The following is a 22,247-nucleotide window of genomic DNA, read 5'->3' as shown; positions in this document are numbered from 1 at the left end:
AAACTAGTTTTAATGACTCCAACCAAAGTGTATGTAAACTTCCAACTTCAACTGTATTCTCATTTATAATAAAAGTTGTGCCCCTGCATAGGAGTACACAAATATGCATATTTAGTTATGCATGTCTTCTAGCCTATTAGCATGTCAGCCTGGCATTGCCATGGAGACCATAATATTATTAGGCTGCCTTTTGCATCAGGACGTGTATGATCGTAAATTCCCTCTGGAGTGCCAGAGGACGCTCTGGGAGTTTGTAAATTAAGAACTTATTGATCCGAGTGTTCTGACCTTACAATGGCAGTCAGGCACCTAAGCTAACTGGCTAAAGTTGTCTAGCTTGCTAGCTACTTCTAGACACAAATGAGAAAACACCACTCTGACCATTTTACTCGTCCTAGTAGAGTTGGTTAGGCTCAGAGTGCAGACAGAGTGCTCTGAAATCAGAGTAGATAGCCAGAGTGAATTTACTAACGCATGCTTTAACTAATAATGTGGCAGCACAACTGCCCCCTCTCATTGCAGCCACGGAAGTTCAAGACCGATCGCTGTACTGCAGGCATTGTTAGCAGAAGACAGGATCCCCCATTATAGTGAATGGAAAAATAGCAATCTTTTTGTGTTATAAAAACATTTGAAATAAATACAAATCAAAGACAACTCTCATTCAAGTGAACAGGAGCTTTCACACGAAACGATAACTACAAAAAGAGTGGAGAACGATAACAATGGCTATCGTTTGGATAATTTTCTGAGTGATCCACCTGTCCCCCCGACGATAAAACATTAACAACCAATCAAAAAGTTGTTCAATAGAAGCATTATTGGTGCTTGGAGCGCGAGGCGAGAAGGCAGAACGCGCGGCAAACATGCCTGATATCGGAGGAATTGGGAGAATGATGATCCACAACAAACTTGCATATCAGTATGAGAAGGCCCTATTTTCAGATAGTGTATGTTAACGCACGATACATCCTGACAAAATGCGCACTATGACTGGCTTGCTAATGTGCCCTTCTGGACCTTAGACCTAAACTGTCTAAAAGTCTAGGCTAAATTATTATTATTTCGTAATGAAACATGCATTCAAAATGGTTATTGAAATGCCATATTCAATGCAGTTAATTAACAGCCTAGACTAGAGTGATTTACTGACTAGAAAAAAAATCGGATAAAATGCATTATTGTATGATAATGATAATTTTCTTGTCCCAGCCGGACTGGGAGCTCAGCCTGGGGAGCACACAGTAGCCTATCCCAGGCTACTTGTCATTTCGTTATCTGATTTGTAAAAAAAACTTTCACTGTGTAAAATCTTTGGGTAAAGGCTATTCACTGTAATATTAGGCCTAATATTTAGCTAATTTATTTAGGCTACACTTCTGTAGTCTGTCTTCATGGGTCCTTTCAGCTACAGGCAGCTATTCGTCTTTAGCTCTTGGAGTCCCAGGAAAAGCTAGACTACATTAGCTTGAATGATTAGTCTGCTAATGTACCTTTCTGGACTATGTAAACTGTAGAGAATAGATACATAACTGATCCAAATGGTTGCAAAATCAGGCCTAGGCTGGATGCAGTTATTTCGGCATGAAGTATTCAAAACAGAACGTTTGAGTGGTTATTCAAATTAGCCTACATAGCTGCAGTTTACAGCCCTAGACAATACTTGTGTACTCAATTGATAACAATAAAAAAAGCCCACATTTCACTGTGTTGTAGCCTAGGTAGAAAATGGTATTGTCTAAAAAACGTAGGCCTAATCAATAGTGGAGCTTTGCGTGCCCGGGGACTGCAAAACACGGCCTGGATGAATACACTGATCTGCCATTTTATAACCTGTCAACCTGTTTTTCTTTGACAGGTAAATATGTATAGCCCTAGTATCTAGCTAATGAATTGCATATCTAGCTAATATTTAGCTTCTTACTTCGGCTACACAGCTCCAGCCTTTTTCTCTTCCAGCCGTTCCCGTGTGCAATTGGCTTTATGGAGGCAAGCCTCTCCGCTATTCCTCTTCTCTTGAAATCCCAGGAAAAGCTATAAGCTACAAAAGCTATAATATATTTAAAACTATGCCCAATAGCCTTTTTGTGGAGAGAAGCAGGACTGCTGATTGCTGAATGTAAAATAGGTCTAGGCCAAATGAACTGTTGTGGAAATCTTAGGAGTGCGCGTTGGTGGGATCTTTGGCCAGTGATGATAACATTATTGCACTGATGCATTGCAAATGATTGCACAGGATATACAGAGAGATGAGCACAGTGAAAAAGAAGATTCAAACGAATTGACAACCATTCGAAAAATGGAAATCACTTCCAACCACTTAAGCAACGAGGCAAGCAATAACATGATGTAAAAGATACATAGCATTTGTTGTTAAATTGCTACATTTAAATACGAGTTTCTACATTATTTTTTCGTTACATTTACATCGAAGGACAATTTGCAGATGTCACTATGACAATGAACACACACTGAATGGTCTGTGCTACCACATTATTAATAGGCCTACAGCCGGCAGTAGAATGCGTTGATCAGTTGATTGACAGGTGTAGGCTACTGCAGAACAATCAATGATAAACTGCCAGCTGTTGTGGATGCTCACCAACGTTTATAGTTCTGTATAATGTTTTGTTATACAGTGCCTACAGAAATGATTCATACCTCGTGACTTATTCCATATTTTGTTGTTACAGCCTGTATTCAAAATTGATTAAATAGGTTTCCTCCTCAGCCATCTACACACAATGCCTAATAATGACAAAGTGAAAACGTGTTTTAAGAAACGTTGCCAAATGTATTGAAAATAAAATACAGAAATCTAATTTACGTAAGTATTCACACCCCTGGGTCAATTCATGTTGGAATCACCTTTGGCAGCGATTACAGCTGTGAGTTTTTCTGGATAAGTCTCTAAGAGCTTTGCACACCTCGATTGTAAAATATTTGCACATCATTCTCTAAAAAATCTTCAAGATCTGTCAAGATGGTTGTTGATCATTGCTAGACAGCCATTTTCAAGTCTTGCCATTAGATTATCAAGCCGATTTTAAGTCAAAACTGTAACTAGGCCACTCAGGAACATTCAATGTCGTCTTGGTAAGCAACTCCACACCACAAGAGCTCTATTTTCATGTCGTCTGACCATAGCACTGGTTTCAATCCAAGTGCCAATGCCATTTATCAAACTCCAGGCGGTGCTATGGTCGAATGACATGAATATAGAGCTTGTTATATTTGTCACTGTCTGACTACCAGGAATCATTTTTGGTTGAGAGATTACATTTGCTGCAGAGTTATCGGTCGAAGCCGTATTCCTAGTCCTAGTCTAATTGATTGCTCACCTGATTTGTGATGGAAAAAGATTAGATTAGCTATAGTTATTAATATTAACAATCATCAACTGTGTCCCCCTATATTGGTTGAAAGAAATCTCTCTCTCTCTCTCTCTCTCTCTCTCTCTCTCTCTCTCTCTCTCTCTCTCTCTCTCTCTCTCTCTCTCTCTCTCTCTCTCTCTCTCTCTCTCTCTCTCTCTCTCTCTCTCTGTGTGTTTGTAGAAAAGCAGCAAGATGTGGAGATTATGTCTGGGCCTCTTAAAGACAAGGACAAGAAGAAGAGGCCCATGTCCCAGATTGTTGCGGTGAAGAAACCTGCCCTCAGCCCCAGCCTTGCCCCTACCCAGATCCCCCGCTTTGGGGTCACCACCCTCCATGAGGGTCTACTGGCAACGGTGAGTGCCAAGCACACACACACTTACACAGACGGGCACAAACACACTCCAAGCTCAGTGTGTTAGAGCATGGTGTTGGCATCTTAATGGTTTGTTTCCCGCATGGATGACAGACCTTTGGATAAAAACGTCTGCTTAGTGACCGTATTACTATATGTGAAGAAAAACACATTACGTCTCAAGTTTTACTGTCACATGCACAAGATACATCAGGTGTAAAACAGTACAGTGAATTGCTTAACTATAGTAATAAAGAAACAGTTATATACTGTACAGGTCTTGTATACAGGTCAGTGCAGTGCCAGTAGCGTTATTTCAATGTGCAGGGGTACTGGAGCGAATGAGGAAGGAATGTACATGTAAAGTCGCTGTTAGCAGGATAAATACCCATAATAATAATGGTCATAAACAATATAGCAGCATCGAATGGTAATATGAATCTCTATAATTAATCAATTGATTTTGGCAGCAGCGTATGTGGTGTGTGCATGGTAATGAGCGAGTGTGCGAGGTGTCAGTAGGGATTGTGTGAGCATGAGTACGTCGGTATGTGTGAATGTGAAGAACGTCAGTGTAGGTTTGTGTGGCTGAGTGGTAGAGACCATTATGTGCTTTCATACGTCAGACATACTACAAATACTATATGAATCTCTTCATTCCATCCCTAAAACATTTTTGCATTTTTATGACTGGAGGGCTTACAATAGTCGTAAATACGGTGGTATAAAAGCCCCTGGCCACAGGGCCTTTATTTAGAAAAAAGGCAATGATTTGTACAATGGGTTCACCCATCTCATTATGTGCATAGGATTGTGGCACTGTTTTATGATCTGTCGAATACTGTAATGTATGAGTGGTATTGCGTAGCTACTGAGTTTGTTTACCCCATGTTACAGTGAGGAATGGATAAGTTACTGTACTTTAATGCTTATTGCTTGACCTTTAATGTCATTTATGTAATGCCGTTACATTCTACTGCCGTCAGTGACGTGTTATAAAGCGTTATCACTCGTCACATCATCTGCCCTCTGGAGGATCGCAATTGGAAAAATACTTTTTTGTGCCATTTTCATGTATTTTGCTATGCATGTTAAAAAAGTTAGATAAATCAAATATTTTTGCCATGCCAGACTTTTTCTCACTGAAAGTTGTGTTGTCATTCTAGGAATTTGAAGACATCAACAGATGGGGTCTAGATATTTTCAAGATAGCTGAATACTCGGGGAATCGGCCTTTGACCGTGGTGATGTACTCCATTTTCCAGGTATGAGTATCCCATTACTTTGTAGCATTTTCTAGCATTCTCACCGAGGCGTTTGAATCTCTTAGTGTATTGTTTGAGTCCCGGTCTTGGCTACCCCGAATTCGCTGCAATACTTTACCCCTATGTTTCTTACGTATTTGGTTTACTCTTCTGTGAGCCTGGTTTCTGTTGCTCCCCAAACTCAGGAGCGAGAGCTGCTGAAGAACTTTAAGATCCCAGCCGACACCTTTGTCACCTTCATGATGACCCTGGAGGACCACTACCACACCGACGTGGCCTACCACAACAACATCCACGCTGCCGACGTGGTACAGTCCACTCACATCCTCCTCTCCACCCCTGCCCTGGAGGTATGCGACTCTCCATTATGAGGAAGATTACCGGATGATGTTCAGCCATATTCTATATTCTAATCCAGTTAGTTTACTTGCCCTGTGCATGGCTTTGGATTTCATCAACTTTATCAATGCATATTGAGGGAGAAGGCATTTGTTCATGGTTTTAATAGTAAAAATACACTGCTCAAAAAAATAAAGGGAACACTAAAATAACACATCCTAGATCTGAATGAATGAAATATTCTTATTAATTACTTTTTTCTTTACATAGTTGAATGTGCTGACAACAAAATCACACAAAAATGATCAATGGAAATCAAATTTATCAACCCATGGAGGTCTGGATTTGGAGTCACACTCAAAATTAAAGAGGAAAACCACACTACAGGCTGATCCAACTTTGATAATGGTAATGTCCTTAAAACAAGGTAAAATGAGGCTCAGTAGTGTGTGTGGCCTCCACGTGCCTGTATGACCTCCCTACAACGCCTGGGCACGCTCCTGATGAGGTGGCGGATGGTCTCCTGAGGGATCTCCTCCCAGACCTGGACTAAAGCATCCGCCAACTCCTGGACAGTCTGTGGTGCAACGTGGCATTGGTGGATGGAGCGAGACATGATGTCCCAGATGTGCTCAATTGGATTCAGGTCTGGAGAACGGGCGTGCCAGTCCGTAGCATCAATGCCTTCCTCTTGCAGGAACTGCTGACACACTCCAGCCACATGAGGTCTAGCATTGTCTTGCATTAGGAGGAACCCAGGGCCAACCGCACCAGCATATGGTCTCACAAGGGGTCTGAGGATCTCATCTCGCTACCTAATGGCAGTCAGGCTACCTGGCGAGCACATGGAGGGCTGTGCGGCCCCCCAAAGAAATGCCACCCCACACCATGACTGACCCACCGCCAAACCGGTCATGCTAGAGGATGTTGCAGGCAGCAGAAGGTTCTCCACGGCGTCTCCAGACTCTGTCACATCTGTCACATGTGCTCAGTGTAAACCTGCTTTCATCTGTGAAGAGCACAGGGCGCCAGTGGCGAATTTGCCAATCTTGGTGTTCTCTGGCAAATGCCAAACGTCCTGCACTCTGTTGGGCTGTAAGTACAACCCCCACCTGTGAAGGTCAGGCCCTCATACCACCCTCATGGAGTCTGTTTCTGACCGTTTGAGCAGACACATGCACATTTGTGGCCTGCTAGAGGTAATTTTGCAGGGCTCTGGCAGTGCTCCTCCTGCTCCTCCTTGCACAAAGGAGGAGGTAGCGGTCCTGCTGCTGGGTTGTTGCCCTCCTACGGCCTCCTCCGCGTCTCCTGATGTACTGGCCGGTCTCCATGGTAGCGCCTCCATGCTCTGGACACTATGCTGACAGACACAGCAAACCTTCTTGCCATAGCTCGCATTGATGCGCCATCCTGGATGAGCTGCACTACCTGAGCCACTTGTGTGGGTTGTAGACTCCGTCTCATGCTACCACTAGAGTGAAAGCACCGCCAGCATTCAAAAGTGACCAAAACATCAGCCAGGAAGCATAGGAACTGAGAAGTGGTCTGTGGTCACCACCTGCAGAACCACTCCTTTATTGGGGGTGTCTTGCTAATTGCCTATAATTTCCACCTGTTGTCTATTCCATTTGCACAACATCATGTGAAATGTATTGTCAATGAGTGTTGCTTCCTAAGTGAACAGTTTGATTTCACAGAAGTGTGATTGACTTGGAGTTACATTGTGTTGTTTAAGTGTTCCCTTTATTTTTTTGAGCAGTGTACTTAGTAACACTTGTTTTTTTTAACCTTTATTTAACTAGGCACTTAACATACACAGTAGTAGTAACTTAACATACACTACAGTAGTAGTAACACAAAAGTGTGTGTTGATTGTTTTCAGGCTGTCTTCACTGACCTGGAGATCATGGCTGCTCTGTTTAGCAGTGCCATACATGACGTGGATCACCCCGGAGTGTCCAACCAGTTCCTCATCAACACAAGTCAGTTCCATCCCTCACTAGCAATCTCACTGATTAGATATAAAGGATATGTCCTTTGGCGCAAAATGTGCCTTGGATCTACTACTGTGAAGACTACATTATAGCATCTGTAAGGCGTTACATCACTGAATACAGGAGTGCCTTGGAATTGTTGTTGCTTTACTATAGTTGTGGGTGTTCCTACTGTAGACTCTGAGCTGGCTCTGATGTACAACGACGCCTCTGTCCTGGAGAACCACCACCTGGCCGTGGGCTTCAAGCTGCTGCAGGAGGACAACTGTGACATCTTCCAGAGCCTCAGCAAGAAACAGGGACAGTCCCTCAGGAAGATGGTCATCGACATGGTGAGACACTGACTAAATTAATTGGAATCAGATATAAATAACATTATATCTACACAACTCTCTGTTATCATAGTTAAACATGATAATGAGTTAGCTAACATCATAATAACATGGCCATTTAGCAAAACCTTTTTCCCAAAGTCACTTAACGGTACATTTAACACACACAAAACATTAGGAACTTACTCGTTCCATGACATTGACTGACCAGGTGAATCAAGGTGAAAGATATGATCCCTTATTCATGTCACCTGTTAAATCCACTTCAATCAGTATAGATGAAGAGGAGGAGACAGGTTAGATAAGGATGTTTATGCCTTCAGATATAGATTGTGTATGCCAGTCAGAGGGTGAATGGACAAGACAAAATATTTAAGGGCCTTTGAACGGGGTATGGCAGTAGGTGCCAGGTACACCGGTTTGAGTGCTTCAAGAGGGCCACCATGGTCCCAAGAAAGCTAAGGTAACTGAGCTAAATGACTACCCCTCCCCATAGCACTCACTTCTGTCATCATGAAGTGCTTTGAGAGACTAGTCAAGGACCATATCACCTCCACCCTACCTGACACCCTAGACCCACTTCAATTTGCTTACCGCCCCAAAAGGTCCACAGAAGACGCAATCGCAATCACACTACACACTGCCTTAACACATCTGGACAAGAGGAATACCTATGTAAGAATGCTGTTCATCACTACAGCTCAGCATTTAACACCATAGTACCCTCCAAACTCGTCATTAAGCTCGAGAGATCCTGGGTCTCGACCATGCCCTGTGCAACTGGGTCCTGGACTTCCTGACGGGCCGCCCCCAGGTGGTGAGGGTATGTAACAACATCTCCACCCCGCTGATCCTCAACACTGGGGCCCCACAAGGGTGCGTTCTCAGCCCTCTCCTGTACTCCCTGTTCACCCACGACTGCGTGGCCATGCACGCCTCCAACTCAATTCTCAAGTTTGCAGACGACACTACAGTGGTAGGCTTGATTACCAACAACGACGAGACGGCCTACGGGGACGAGGTGAGGGCCCTCGGAGTGCGGCGTCAGGAAAATAACCTCACACTCAATGTCAACAAAACAAAGGAGATGATCATTGACTTCAGGAAAAAGCAGAGGGAGCAGCCCCCTATCCACATCGATGGGATAGTAGTGGAGAGGATGGAAAGTTTTAAGTTCCTCGGCGTACAAATCACGGACAAACTGAAATGGTCCACCTACACAGACAGCGTGGTGAAGAAGGCGCAGCAGCGCCTCTTCAACCTCAGGAGGCTGAAGAAATTCAGCTAGTCACGAAAAACACTCGCAAACTTTTACAGATGCACAATCGAGAGCATCCTGTCGGGCTGTATCACCGCCTGGTATGGCAACTGCTCCGCCCATAAGGCTCTCCAGAGGGTAGTGAGGTCTGCACAACGCATCACCTGGAGCAAACTACCTGCCCTCCAGGACACCTACACCACCCAATGTCACAGGAAGGCCAAAAAGATAATCAAGGACAACAACCACCTGAGCCACTGCCTGTTCACCCCGCTATCAGCCAGAAGGAGAGGTCTGTACAGGTGCATCAAAGCTGGGGCCGAGAGACTGAAAAACAGCTTCTATCTCAAGGCCATCAGACTGTTAAACAGCCATCACTAACATTGAGTGGCTGCTGCCAACATACTGACTAAACTCTAGTCATTAATAATGGAAAATATATGTAATAAATGTATCACTAGCCACTTTAAACAATGCCTCTTTATATAATGTTTACATTACTCATCTCATACGTATATACTGTACTCTAAACCATCTACTGCATCTTGCCATCTTGATGTAATACATGTATTTCTAGCCACTTTAAACAATGCCACTTTATATAATGTTTACATACCCTACATTACTCATCTCATATGTATATACTGTACTCTATACCATCTACTGCATCTTGCCTATGCTTTTCGGCCATCACTCATTCATATATTTTTATGTGCATAGTCTTATTAATTCCTTTACACTTGTGTGTGTATAAGGTAGTTGTGAAATTGTTATGTTAGATTACTTGTTAGATATTACTGCATTGTCGGAACTAGAAGCACAAGCATTTCGCTACACATCTGCTAACCATGTGTATGTGACAAATAAATGTGGTTTGATGCCCTGACAAATTGAGGCTGTTCTGAGGCCAAAAGGGGCTGCAACTCAATATTAGAAAGGTGTTCCTAATGTTTTGTGCACTCGGTATATTCAGCATGTGGCCCATATGGGAATCAAACCCACAACACAACCCTGGATGTCGGCAGCACCATGCTCTAACCCACTGAGCCATTGGAATTAGTGACTGAAGTAAGTGTGATCAATGGGTATTGTCCTCTGCAGGTGTTGGCCACTGACATGTCCAAGCACATGAACTTCCTTGCTGACCTGAAGACCATGGTGGAGACCAAGAAGGTGACCAGTCTGGGAGTGCTGCTGCTGGACAACTACTCAGACCGCATCCAGGTCAGAGGTCATTCCTAGATTAGTAGACTCCACAGGCAGTGGTGGACTTACCATTAGGCAACTCAGGCAATTGCCCGGGGCCTCATATCATTAGGGTTCTTCTGAACTTGGCATCAATTTGTTTAATAATACATCATTTCTCTGTTATCTTAACTTTTGAACACTTGGGTCTATTAGCTGTTATGACCCAATTCCTGAAAGCTAAGACTCTTTCTATTTTCCTCTACTAAACTCATTAAGCTGGAAGGACACATTAGAAGGGACTGTGAGAAAAGCACAATTGAAAACAATGCACATCTTTTCTTTCTACACACATTATTACCATGATTAGATTTTCCCGAACATTCCATTAGCATAACTTTACGATCCATTTCACTCATTTTTTATGCAAATAAAAATGTACACCTTTCACATATTCAACTAATTTAACATATTTTTTGAGTTGGTTGTAGTTTGTATATGTGCTAGAATGGTTAAAAAGGCCATCAAATGTAGACCTCCCGAGTGGCGCAGTGGTATAAGACACTGCAGCGCAGTGCTAGCGGTGCCAATAGAGAGTCTGGGTTCGAGTCCAGGCTCCGTCGCAGCCGGCCGCGACCGGGAGACCCATGGGGAGGCACACAATTGGCCCAGCGTTGTCCGGGTTAGGGAAGGGTTTGGCCGGCAGGGATGTCCTTGTCCCGTCATGCACTAGTGACTCCTGTGGCGGGCCGGGCGTAGTGCACACTGACATGGTCGCCAGGTGTACGATGATTCCTCCGACACATTGGTGCAGCTGGCTTCAGGATTAAGTGGGCATTGTGTCAAGAAGCAGTGTGGGTTGTGATTCACGGCTCTTGACCTTCGCCTCTACCGAGTCCATACGGAAGTTGCAGCGATGAGACAAGACTATAACTACCAATTGGATACCACGAAATTGGGGAGAAAAAGGTTGATATTCCAATGAAAATATCACATAAGGTATTGGCCCCAGAATTTACACATCATTGCATCCCTAAAATGAGATAGAAAGTATGTTGAAATAATAAAGGACACTGTATAAGCCTGTGTTAAAATAACTGCTCTTTTATGGCCTGCAAATGTTCTTTTGACTAACAAATCTATCTGGAAATAAAATTGTGCGGCCCGCTGTTGAATTCTGACAACCCGATGTGGCTCGAGACAAAATGATTGACCACCCCTGTTCTACAGTATGTGGTGATACAAAACCTTTACTAGTGAAGGACATTTCAAGTGTTTTCAGTTATGCTTTTCATTCTGCTCCGTTCACCTAAATAAAGCCGGCTCTTTTTAAAGCCATGATGGTAGTGGCTGCCCATTGCTACTTAGCATTTATTAACCATAATTTATTCACGTTACTTTAATAAAGTTGTTGCATATACAACGTTAGTTTTACTCAAAGAATTAATGTAATATTTCATTCAAAGTCATCAAATAATCTATATAGAGCTGCTGCCTATGCTGTCTGACAAAATCACTTTTATAGTAGTTCTTCAAAGTAAATAAGGCATACTTTTAAGACTGCTGAATACCAACTATCAATCACTTAGAAAAGGTTGGTGACCACTGATCCCAATACAGTTCACCTTCGCATGACTTAAAAAATGTAACACTAACCTACAGTTTTGTAGGAATGAGGTTTGTGCGGTAGGTCTACTACATTATCACAGCATATTGGCTATATGCCTGGCCCGCCAATATTGTTATTCTCAGACCATGTTATAAACTCAGCAAAAAAAAAAGTCCTCTCACTGTCAACTGCGTTTATTTTCAGCAAACTTAACATGTATTTTAATGAACATAACAAGATTCAAAAACTGAGACAAAAACTGAACAAGTTCCACAGACATGTGACTAACAGAGAACTGGAATGTTTTCCCTGAATAAAGGGGGTGTCAAAATCAAAAGTAACAGTCAGTATCTGGTGTGGCCACCCCTGCATTAAGTACTGCAATGCATCTCCTCTTCATCTCCTCTTCATGGACCACCAGATTTGCCAGTTCTTGCTGTGAGATGTTACCCCACTCTTCCACCAAGGCACCTGCAAGTTCACGGACATTTCTGGGGGGAATGGCCCTAGCCCTCACCCTCCGATCCAACAGGTCCCAGACGTGCTCAATGGGATCCGGGCTCTTCGCTGGCCATGGCAGAAACACTGACATTCCTTTCTTGCAGGAAATCATGCACAGAATGATCAGTATGGCTGGTGGCATTGTCATGCTGGAGGGTCATGTCAATATGGGCCTGCAGTAAGGGTACCACATGAGGTAGGAGGATGTCTTCCCTGTAAACGCACAGCATTGGGATTGCCTGCAATGACATCAAGCTCAGTCTGATTATGCTGTGACACACCGCCCCCAGACCATGACGGACCCTCCACCTCCAAATCCATCCCGCTCCAGGGTACAGGCCTCGGTGTAACGCTCATTCCTTTGATGATAAACGCAAATCCGACCATCACCCCTGGTAAGACAAAACCGCCAGTCCTGTCTAGTCCAATGACGGTGGGTTTGTGACCATAGGCGACGTTGTTGCGGGGGTGTCTGGTGAGGACCTGCCTTACAACAGACCTACAAGCCCTCAGTCCAGCCTCTCTCAGCCTATTACGAACAGTCTGAGCACTGATGGAAGAATTGTGCATCCTGGTGTAACTCGGGCAGTTGTTGTTGCCATCCTGTACCTGTCCCGCAGGTGTGATGTTCAGATGTACTGATCCTGTGCAGGTGTTGTTACACGTGGTCTGCCACTGCGAGGATGATCAGCTGTCCGTCCTGTCTCCCTGTAGCGCTGTCTTAGGCATCTCACAGTACGGACATTACAATTTATTGCCCTGACCACATCTGCAGTCCTCATGCCTCCATGCAGCATGCCTAAGGCACGTTCACACAGATGACCCTGGGCATCTTTCTTTTGGTGTTTTTCAGAGTCAGTAGAAAGGCCTCTTGCCTACCTCTGTAAGCTGTTAGTGTCTTAATGACCGTGTGCATGTTCATGTTAACGACCAGGTGCATGTTCATTAATTGTTTATGGTATATTGAACAAGCATGGGAAACCGTGTTTAAAGCCTTTACAATAAAGATCTGTGAAGTTATTTGGATTTTTAAGAATTCTTTGAATGACAGGGTCCTGAAAAAGGGACGTTTCTTTTTTTGCTGAGTTTATTTCAAAGCTCAAACTTTGATAACCGGTCGATCACGAATGACTAGTCGATCTTCAAGGCATTCCTAGTCTATCGCCAAACACTTCTGTAGAAACGCCAACGATGAAGGCTTGCACTCCTTTTCGGGCAGGTAGCGTGCTAGATGTTGACGCGTGAGGCATCACTCCAGAGAACGTGTTTCCACTGCACCAAATTCCAATGGCGGCGAGCTTTACACCACTTTGTGCCATTGCACATGGTGATCTTAGGCTTATGTGCGGCTGCTCGGTAATGGAAACCCATTTCATGAAGCTCCCGATGAACAGTTCTTGTGCTGACATTTCTTCAAGAGGCAGTTTGGAACACATTAGTGTGTGTTCCAACCAAGGACAGACAATTTTTATACGCTGCGAGCTTCAGCCCTTGGCGGTCCCGTTCTGTGAGGTTGTGTTGCCTACCACTTTGCGGCTGAGCCATTGTTGCTCCTAGACGTCTCCACTTCACAATAACAACACTTACATTTGACCGGTGCAGGTCTAACGGAGCAGAAATATGACTAACTGACTTGTTGGAAAGGTGTCCTCCTATGATGGTGCCACGTTGAATGTCATTGAGCTCTTCAGTAAGGCCATTCTACTGACAATGTTTGTCTATGGAGATTGCATGGCTGTGCTCGCTTTTATATGCCTGTCAGCAAAAGGTGTGGCTGAAATAGACGAATCCACTAATTTGAAGGGGTGTCCACACACATATATATATATATATATATATATATATAAAAGTAAGTCAAGACATAGTGTCATGTAAATGTAGGTTTCTACATAAATGCCTGAAGTAGAAATGACAAAAGTTTTAGAACACCTACTCATTCAAGGGTTTTTCTTTCTTTTTACTATTTTCTACATTGTAGAATAATAGTGAAGACATCAAATCTATGGAATAGCACATGTGGAATCATGTAGTAACCAAAAAAGTGTTAAACAAATCAATATACAGTGGGGAGAACAAGTATTTGATACACTGCCGATTTTGCAGGTTTTCCTACTTACAAAGCATGTAGAGGTCTGTAATTTTTTATCATAGGTACACTTCAACTGTGGAGTGGAATTTAAAACAAAAATCCAGAAAATCACATTTAAAAATCATACAGTCATTAATTTGCATTTTATTGCATGACATAAGTATTTTATACATCAGAAAAGCAGAACTTAATATTTGGTACAGAAACCTTTGTTTGCAATTACAGAGATCATACGTTTCCTGTAGTTCTTGACCAGGTTTGCACACAATGCAGCAGAGATTTTGGCCCACTCCTCCATACAGACCTTCTCCAGATCCTTCAGGTTTTGGGGCTGTCGCTGGGCAATACGGACTTTCAGCTCCCTCCAAAGATTTTCTATTGGGTTCAGGTCTGGAGACTGGCTAGGCCACTCCAGGACCTTGAGATGCTTCTTACGGAGCCACTCCTTAGTTGCCCTGGCTGTGTGTTTCAGGTCGTTGTCATGCTGGAAGACCCAGCCACGACCCATCTTCAATGCTCAAGATCTCACAATACATGGCCCCATCCATCCTCCCCTCAATACGGTGCAGTCGTCCTGTCCCTTTTGCAGAAAAGCATCCCCAAAGAATGATGTTACCACCTCCATGCTTCACGGTTGGGATGATGTTCTTGGGGTTGTACTCATCCTTCTTCTTCCTCCAAACACGGCGAGTGGAGTTTAGACCAAAAAGCTCAATTTTTGTCTCACCAGACCACATGACCTTCTCCCATTCCTCCTCTGTATCATCAAGATGGTCATTGGCAAACTTCAGACGGGCCTGGACATGCGCTGGCTTGAGCAGGGGGACCTTGCGTGCGCTGCAGGATTTTAATCCATGATGGCGTAATGTGTTACTAATCGTTTTCTTTGAGACTGTGGTCCCAGCTCTCTTCTGGTCATTTACCAGGTCCTGCCGTGTAGTTCTGGGCTGATCCCTCACCTTCCTCATGATCATTGATGCCCCACAAGGTGAGCTCTTGCATGGGGCCCCAGACCGAGGGTGATTGACCGTCATCTTGAACTTCTTCCATTTTCGAATAATTGCGCCAACAGTTGTTGCCTTCTCACCAAGATGCTTGCCTATTGTCCTGTAGCCCATCTCAACCTTGTGCAGGTCTACAATTTGAACCCTGATGTCCTTACACAGCTCTCTGGTCTTGGCCATTGTCGAGAGGTTGGAGTCTGTTTGATTGAGTGTGTGGACAGGTGTCTTTTATACAGGTAATGAGTTCAAACAGGTGCAGTTAATACAGGTAATGAGCGAAATTACAATAATGTATTTTTTTGCTTTGTAAGTTGGAAAACCTGCAAAATCGACAGTGTATCAAATACTTGTCCCCCCCCCCCCACTGTATATTTGATATTTGAGATTGTTCAAATTTCCACCCTTTGCCTTGATTACAGCTTTGTACACTCTTATCATTCTCTCAACCATCTTCACCTGTAATGCTTTTCCAACAGTCTTGAAGGAGTTCCCACATATGCTGAGCACTTGTTGGCTGCTTTTTCTTCACTCTGCGGTCTGACTCATCCCAAACCATCTCAATTGGGTTGAGGTCAGGTGATTGTGGATGCCAGGTCAATCTGATGCAGCACTCCATCGCTCTTCTTCTTGGTAAAATAGCCCTTATACAGCCTGGATGTGTGTTGGGTCATTGTCCTGTTGAAAAGCAAATTAAACACACAAAAAACAAGCCCCACTTAGCCCAAACCAGATGGAATGGTGTATCACTGCAGAATGCTGTTGTAGCTATGTTGGTTAAGTGTGCCTTGAATTCTAAATAAATCACAGACAGTGTCACCATCAAAGCACCCCAACATCATAACACCTCCTCCATGCTTTATGGTTGGAAATACACATGCGGAAATCATCTGGTGACCCACGTCGCTTCTCACAAAGACATGGACTCCAGACCAGAGGACAAATTTCCACCGGTCTAATGTCCATTGCTCATGTTTCTTGGCCCAAGCAATTCTTCTTATCGGTGTCCTTTAGTAGTGGTTTCTTTGCAGCAATTTATTTGGGCTGCATTCTGAGGTGCAGTTAACTCTAATGAACTTATCCTCTGCAGCAGAGGTAACTCTGGGTCTTCCATTCCTGTGGCGGTCCTCAAGAGAGCCAGTTTCATCATAGCTCTTGATGGTTTTTGCAACTACAATTGAAGAAACTTTCAAAGTTCTTGAAATGTTCCGTATTGACTGACCTTCATGTCTTAAAGTAATTATTTGAGCGGTTCTTGCCATAATATGGACTTGGTCTTTTACCAAATAGGGCTATCTTCTGTATTCCCCCCTACCTTTTCACAACAACTGATTGGCTCAAACGCTTTAAGGAAAGAAATTTGACAAATGAACTTTTAACAAGACACACCTGTTAATTGCATTCCAGGTGACTACCCCATGAAGCTGGTTGAGAGAATGCCAAGAGTGTGCAAAGCTGTCATCAAGGCAAAGTGTGGCTATTTGAAGAATCTCAAATATAAAACACGTTTTTGGTTATTACATGATTCCATATGTGTTATTTCACAGTTTTGATGTCATAACTAGTATTCTACAATGTAAGTGTTCTAAAACTTTTGACAAGTAGTGTATATGTAATTAAAAAAAATATTCTGAAAAGATCAAAGCAATAGATTAACGGGGTCCTTTGTGCTTGTCTCAAGGTCCTGCAGAACATGGTTCACTGTGCTGACCTGAGTAACCCCACCAAGCCACTGGCCGTCTACCGCCAGTGGACGGACCGCATCATGATGGAGTTCTTCACTCAGGGGGACAGGGAGAGGGACAAGGGCATGGAGATCAGCCCTATGTGTGACAAACACAATGCCTCTGTCGAGAAGACCCAGGTACTGTACTGTGCAGCGCATGTGCATAGCATACAAGTAGTGTGCATGCAGGCGAAGGCGCGCAGGCTCTCTCACTCACGCAAATCTGCAAACCCACCCGCAGATCTTTGGCACTGCTTAACAGACCCAGTTGCTTACAAGTTATTGTCATACTGTCTGTTTGAACCTATCAAACAGTGTGGGGCCATACTCGTGAACCTTTGCTAAAAACCATTGGTTTAAATCATTGGTCTTACATTTCTAGCTGTTAGATTTTCTCATATGCCAACCTGGCAAAAATTGCCACGATGCTGGGGACGGCCAGCTGAGCAGATAATTCGATCCGGAAACTAAATAAGGAATCAACCTTAAACGGTATAGCCACCATGAAATTGTATTTGTTAAACAGGTCAATTTGGCCACCAGAGGGAGATTGTTAAACCATCCAACTGCTTGTTTAAGTGGAGTGTTCCAATATATTTTGCATGATGCTTCCATGGCTAAGCTATTGATGTTCCACAAAGTTCGAAAGGCAGTAAGGCACATTTCTGCATATATGACAAAATTCCAAGTTTTTGCTCACCGTTTCATACACATCCATGTGCTTTTACGGGGATTATGCGTTTATATTTTTAGCTACATCCACCGTAAAAATAAATCGAAGATGGAGGTCTTGTCAACTGGTTGTATTTTTTCCAAACCATTATGACTGATTGGGGTCACAGTTCGCTAAGACAGTTGGCTAAAAGTTCAATGGATACTTTAGTGAGAAAGTATTGGGATCAGATCCAACTACGTAGACAATTTTAATTGGCTGATAAGAATTTTGTTACTGGATATTGCATTGTGGCAAATTTTGCCAGCATGGTTTATGAGAAAAGCTAGCAACTAGCCATTTGAGACCAATGGTTTAAACCAATGGTCTTAGCAAAAGTTCAAAAGTATGGGTCTTTGTGCATTTACATCTCACATATTTACTCCCCCCTGCAGGTGGGATTCATAGACTACATTGTCCACCCTCTGTGGGAGACGTGGGCAGACCTGGTCCACCCTGACGCCCAGGACATTCTGGACATGCTGGAGGACAACCGGGAGTGGTACCAGAGTATGATACAGCGCAGCCCCTCACCCACCCTCGAGGACAGGGACCTTGACGGGGTACCAGGGGCCCTGGAGGTCATGGCGGGGGGCTGCTGCACCTCCACAGGGGACAAGTTCCAGTTTGAACTCACCCTGGAGGAGGAGGAGGAGGGCGACGTCGAGTCAGACCTGGAGAGCTCACCCGAGGAGGAGATGTCACTGGAGGGAGAGACTTCTAGGAAGACCCCGGCACTGTCTCAATCCCCAGAGCCCAGCAGCAGCAGCACCAGACACCGGCCCCCCTCCCCTCACCCTGGCCGGGCCCTCAGTCTGACCACCATGTCAGTTAGGAGCCCCGGCCATCTCAGGACGTTGAGCCCCGGGCTGGACGGGGACGACAGAGATGATATGGACAGAGAACTGGGTCAGGAAGGCAATAGTGTAGCGTACCTACGGCTTGGCACGTAACACCAACCCTAGCCCACCCAACACCTCATTCAGTCCCTGCCTTGGTTCGTGGGTCCCAGCAGCAATTGGACGTGCAGGGTGGGTTTTTTGACAACAGTCTGTAATGACAACAGTCCCTTTACACTGAAGACACCTTTACACTGACCACTTTCCCTCCGTTTAATCTTGTAGAACAAGAAGTATCGTTATATCCTCTTTTTTTCTCCTTCTATAAATTGATTCTAGGGATAAAGTGTCAGAAACAGACTGCTGTATATGTCTAGCTGATCAAAGGTAGAAATAATTACATGGCTAACCAGTCTCACCAACGTCTCCTGATGGAGCAAGGAATTCTACTGAGAAAATGTCTTCCTCAAAATGATGGAATATAGATCTATTCAATGGAATATTGTAAGGATTGTGATCAATTTACAGGGTCTTAGAACTGTTGCACCATACAATTAGGGGGGTTATATTTGTTTGAATTCAGTAAGCATAAACTAGTATATTTTATTTAGTTTCTGAGAGTTCTGTGAATGATAAGTTTAACTAAATCCAGTATGTACCTGAATAGTGAGATAATTGTGACTTAAACCTCAGGGTATGGAGAGAGAAATGATTTTAATGTAGCACAGACTTCTTGGGTGCCCCTTAACCTAGACTGCCTGTTTCGAATTTTGTCTCTTAGAACTTCAAGAGGTTCAAGTTACACAAAAATACATAACTGATTGACATGTGTCTGGCGCCCTCTATTGATCTAAATGAAGAGTTTGAGAACTAAAGCAAGTTAATAAGTATGGAGTAAGAAACAAACAGTACCAGTATAATTATATACAGTGGGGTCTGAAATTATTGACACCCTTGATACAGAATAATTTATAGGAAATCTTTAGGGGTGTCAATAATTATGACCCCTACCTTTAAGGGGGGGGGAGTCATTTTTTAGCACAAAATATAGCTCAGTATTTTTATTATTTATTTTATACAGTCAGTATTGCTATTCTTTATCAAGGGTGTCAATAATTTCAGACCCCACTGTATACAAGTCAAGCATTTAAACATTTCCTGAAGTACTGTGGTTGATTGGGTTGTTTTAAATCTAGACAAACACCACCACTACACTCATATTCGTAACATTTGTATTTGTTTTTATGGGGTCATGTTTTACGTTTGTGTCACATTTTTAAATCTGATATGAAATGGTTGTTTTCTTTTATATATTTGGGATGTCTTCACTATGTCTGTTTGTCTCTGTGCTTTGTAAGCATAGTTATCAGGGTGCCTCCACCATCCAGTAGCACTTTACAATCTCTGTTGTAAATTAATTCAGTTCTGAAGCGCTTGAGCCAAACCATGATTCTACTAGACAGCTTACTGAAGGTTGTGTAGATCTGAGAGGAATGGATAGGTGTAATAAATGTGGTAATAATTCCACCTAACCTATCAGAGTGGTTAAATTGTCATGTACTGTAGCTTAAACCTATGAAATCCTGTCAGATCTCCACAAGTGTCTAGGGGCTATGGGTTGTTTCTGGACAGGGCCGCAGAGTAGACTAATAAGGTTTTTTGTCCAGTAGGGTGCGATGCTTTGAAAGTTGCAGATAGAAATGTAGTGAACAGAGATATAATAATAATAATATATGCCATTTAGCAGACGCTTTTATCCAAAGCGACTTACAGTCATGTGTGCATACATTCTACGTATGGGTGGTCCCGGGGATCGAACCCACTACCCTGGCGTTACAAGCGCCATGCTCTACCAACTGAGCCACAGAAGGAGATGATATGATTCCCTGTAAAACACAACAGAAAATAATTTCCGTATTGACATTTGATAACTTCCAATTTGCCTGAATAAGCCCCCAATGTCTTGTTTAATTTGTTCTTGAGGGGAAACAAGTTTATAGGGAAAATTGTGCCACAAGTGTTTGGAATTTGAACCAAGGCATCTGCCAGCCTAAGTCATTATGAAAGGTTTAACACAATGTTCTCTCTGAACTGTTGATTGTATTCATGTTATTTGATCAATTGTTAGAATTATGCACATTTTTTTCATGGGAAATGTCGCACCTTAATACGTTGGATGTAAATGCTTCGACTTAAATGCCTCATTCAATTTAGTCAAGTTGATTAATGTTCTGCTCTTCACAGGGATACAGCTTTTATCTACAGTATGTGAATGCCAATTGACCACAGCAAAACACTGAAACATCCATTTTCCACCAATGCTGTATAACTTTCAACAAGTATGCTACAGGGAAGGACCAACAGGATTTGTAAGACGTTGGAGAATATGCTTGTACCCCAGATGTACAGTACTAGTCAAAAGTTTGGACACCTTCTCATTCAAGGGTTTTTCTTTATTTTTTACTATTTGCTACATTGTAGAATAATAGCCAAGACGTCAAAACTATGAACACATATGGATTCATGTAGTAACTAAAAAATATATTTTAGATTCTTCAAAGTATCCAAGCTTTGCCTTGATGACAGCTTTGTACACTCTTGGCATTCTCGCAAACAGCTTCATGAGGAATGCTTTTCCAACAGTCTTGGAGTTCCTAGATATACAGTTGAAGTCAGAAGTTTACATACACCAAATACATTTAAACTCAGTTTGTCACAATTCCTGACATTTAGTCCTTGTAAAAAATTCCCTGTCTTAGGTCAGTTGGGTTCACCACTTTATTTTAATATGAAATGTCAGAATAATAGTAGAGAGAATGATTTATTTCAGCTTTTATTTCTTTCATCACATTCCCAGTGGGTCAGAAGTTTACATACACTCAATTGCTTAACTTGGGTCAAATGTTTCAGGTAGCCATCCACAAGCATCCCACAATAAGTTGGGTGAAGTTTGGCCAATTCCTCCAAACAGAGCTGGTGTAACTGAGTCAGGCTTGTTGGCCTCCTTTCTCGCACACGCTTTTTCAGTTCCGCATACACATTTGCTATGGGATTGAGGCCAGGGCTTTGTGATGGCCACTCCAATACCATGACTTTGTTGATCTTAAGCCATTTTGCCACAACTTTGGAAGTATGCTTGGGGTCATTGTACATTTGTAAAAGACCAATTTGCGACCAAGCTTTAACTTCCTGACTGATGTCTTGAGATGTTGCTTCAATATATCCACATACTTTTGCTTCCTCATGATGCTATTTATTTTGTGAAGTGCACCAGTCCCTCCTGCAGTAAATCACCCCCACAACATGATGTTGCCACCACCGGTTGGGATGGTGATCTTTGGCTTGCAAGCCTCCCCCATTTTCTGCCAAACATAACAATGGTCATTATGGCCAAACAGTTCTATTTTTGTTTCATCAGACCCAAGAAGATTTCTCCAAAAGTGCTTTGTCCCCATGTGCAATTGCAAACCATAGTATTTATATGGTGGGTTTGGAGAAGTGGCTTCTTCCTTGCTGAGAAGCCTTTCAGGTTATATTGTGGAGGTCCACAATTTTTTTTCTGAGGTCTTGGCTGATTTCTTTTGATTTTCCCATGATGTCAAGCAAAGAGGCACTGAGATTGAAGGTAGGCCTTGAAATACATCCACAGGTACACCTCCAATTCACTCAAT

The 22,247-nt window shown here is 43.0% G+C and overlaps 1 protein-coding gene across 7 annotated transcripts in view; it reads left to right on the top strand.

Annotated features, from left to right (window-relative positions):
• Window positions 1-21,105, top strand: part of LOC123997192 (cAMP-specific 3',5'-cyclic phosphodiesterase 4D-like) — a 159,949-nt gene extending 138,844 nt beyond the window's left edge. For all 7 annotated transcript variants that reach the window (XM_046301334.1, XM_046301336.1, XM_046301335.1 and 4 more), the window contains 8 exons: window positions 3,555-3,727; window positions 4,893-4,991; window positions 5,177-5,341; window positions 7,213-7,312; window positions 7,502-7,656; window positions 10,016-10,138; window positions 16,981-17,163; window positions 18,133-21,105. In XM_046301334.1, coding sequence (XP_046157290.1) covers window positions 3,555-3,727; window positions 4,893-4,991; window positions 5,177-5,341; window positions 7,213-7,312; window positions 7,502-7,656; window positions 10,016-10,138; window positions 16,981-17,163; window positions 18,133-18,690 — 1,556 coding nt within the window. In that variant the 3' untranslated portion in view covers window positions 18,691-21,105. The remainder of the gene's footprint in view (window positions 1-3,554; window positions 3,728-4,892; window positions 4,992-5,176; window positions 5,342-7,212; window positions 7,313-7,501; window positions 7,657-10,015; window positions 10,139-16,980; window positions 17,164-18,132) is intronic.
• Window positions 21,106-22,247: the final 1,142 nt, after the last annotated feature.

The sequence above is a fragment of the Oncorhynchus gorbuscha genome, linkage group LG15 (genome assembly GCF_021184085.1).
Source record: "Oncorhynchus gorbuscha isolate QuinsamMale2020 ecotype Even-year linkage group LG15, OgorEven_v1.0, whole genome shotgun sequence".
NCBI lineage: Eukaryota > Metazoa > Chordata > Actinopteri > Salmoniformes > Salmonidae > Oncorhynchus > Oncorhynchus gorbuscha.
The sequence above is the reverse complement of the archived record's forward strand: the minus strand, read 5'-3'. Positions and strand labels throughout refer to the sequence as shown.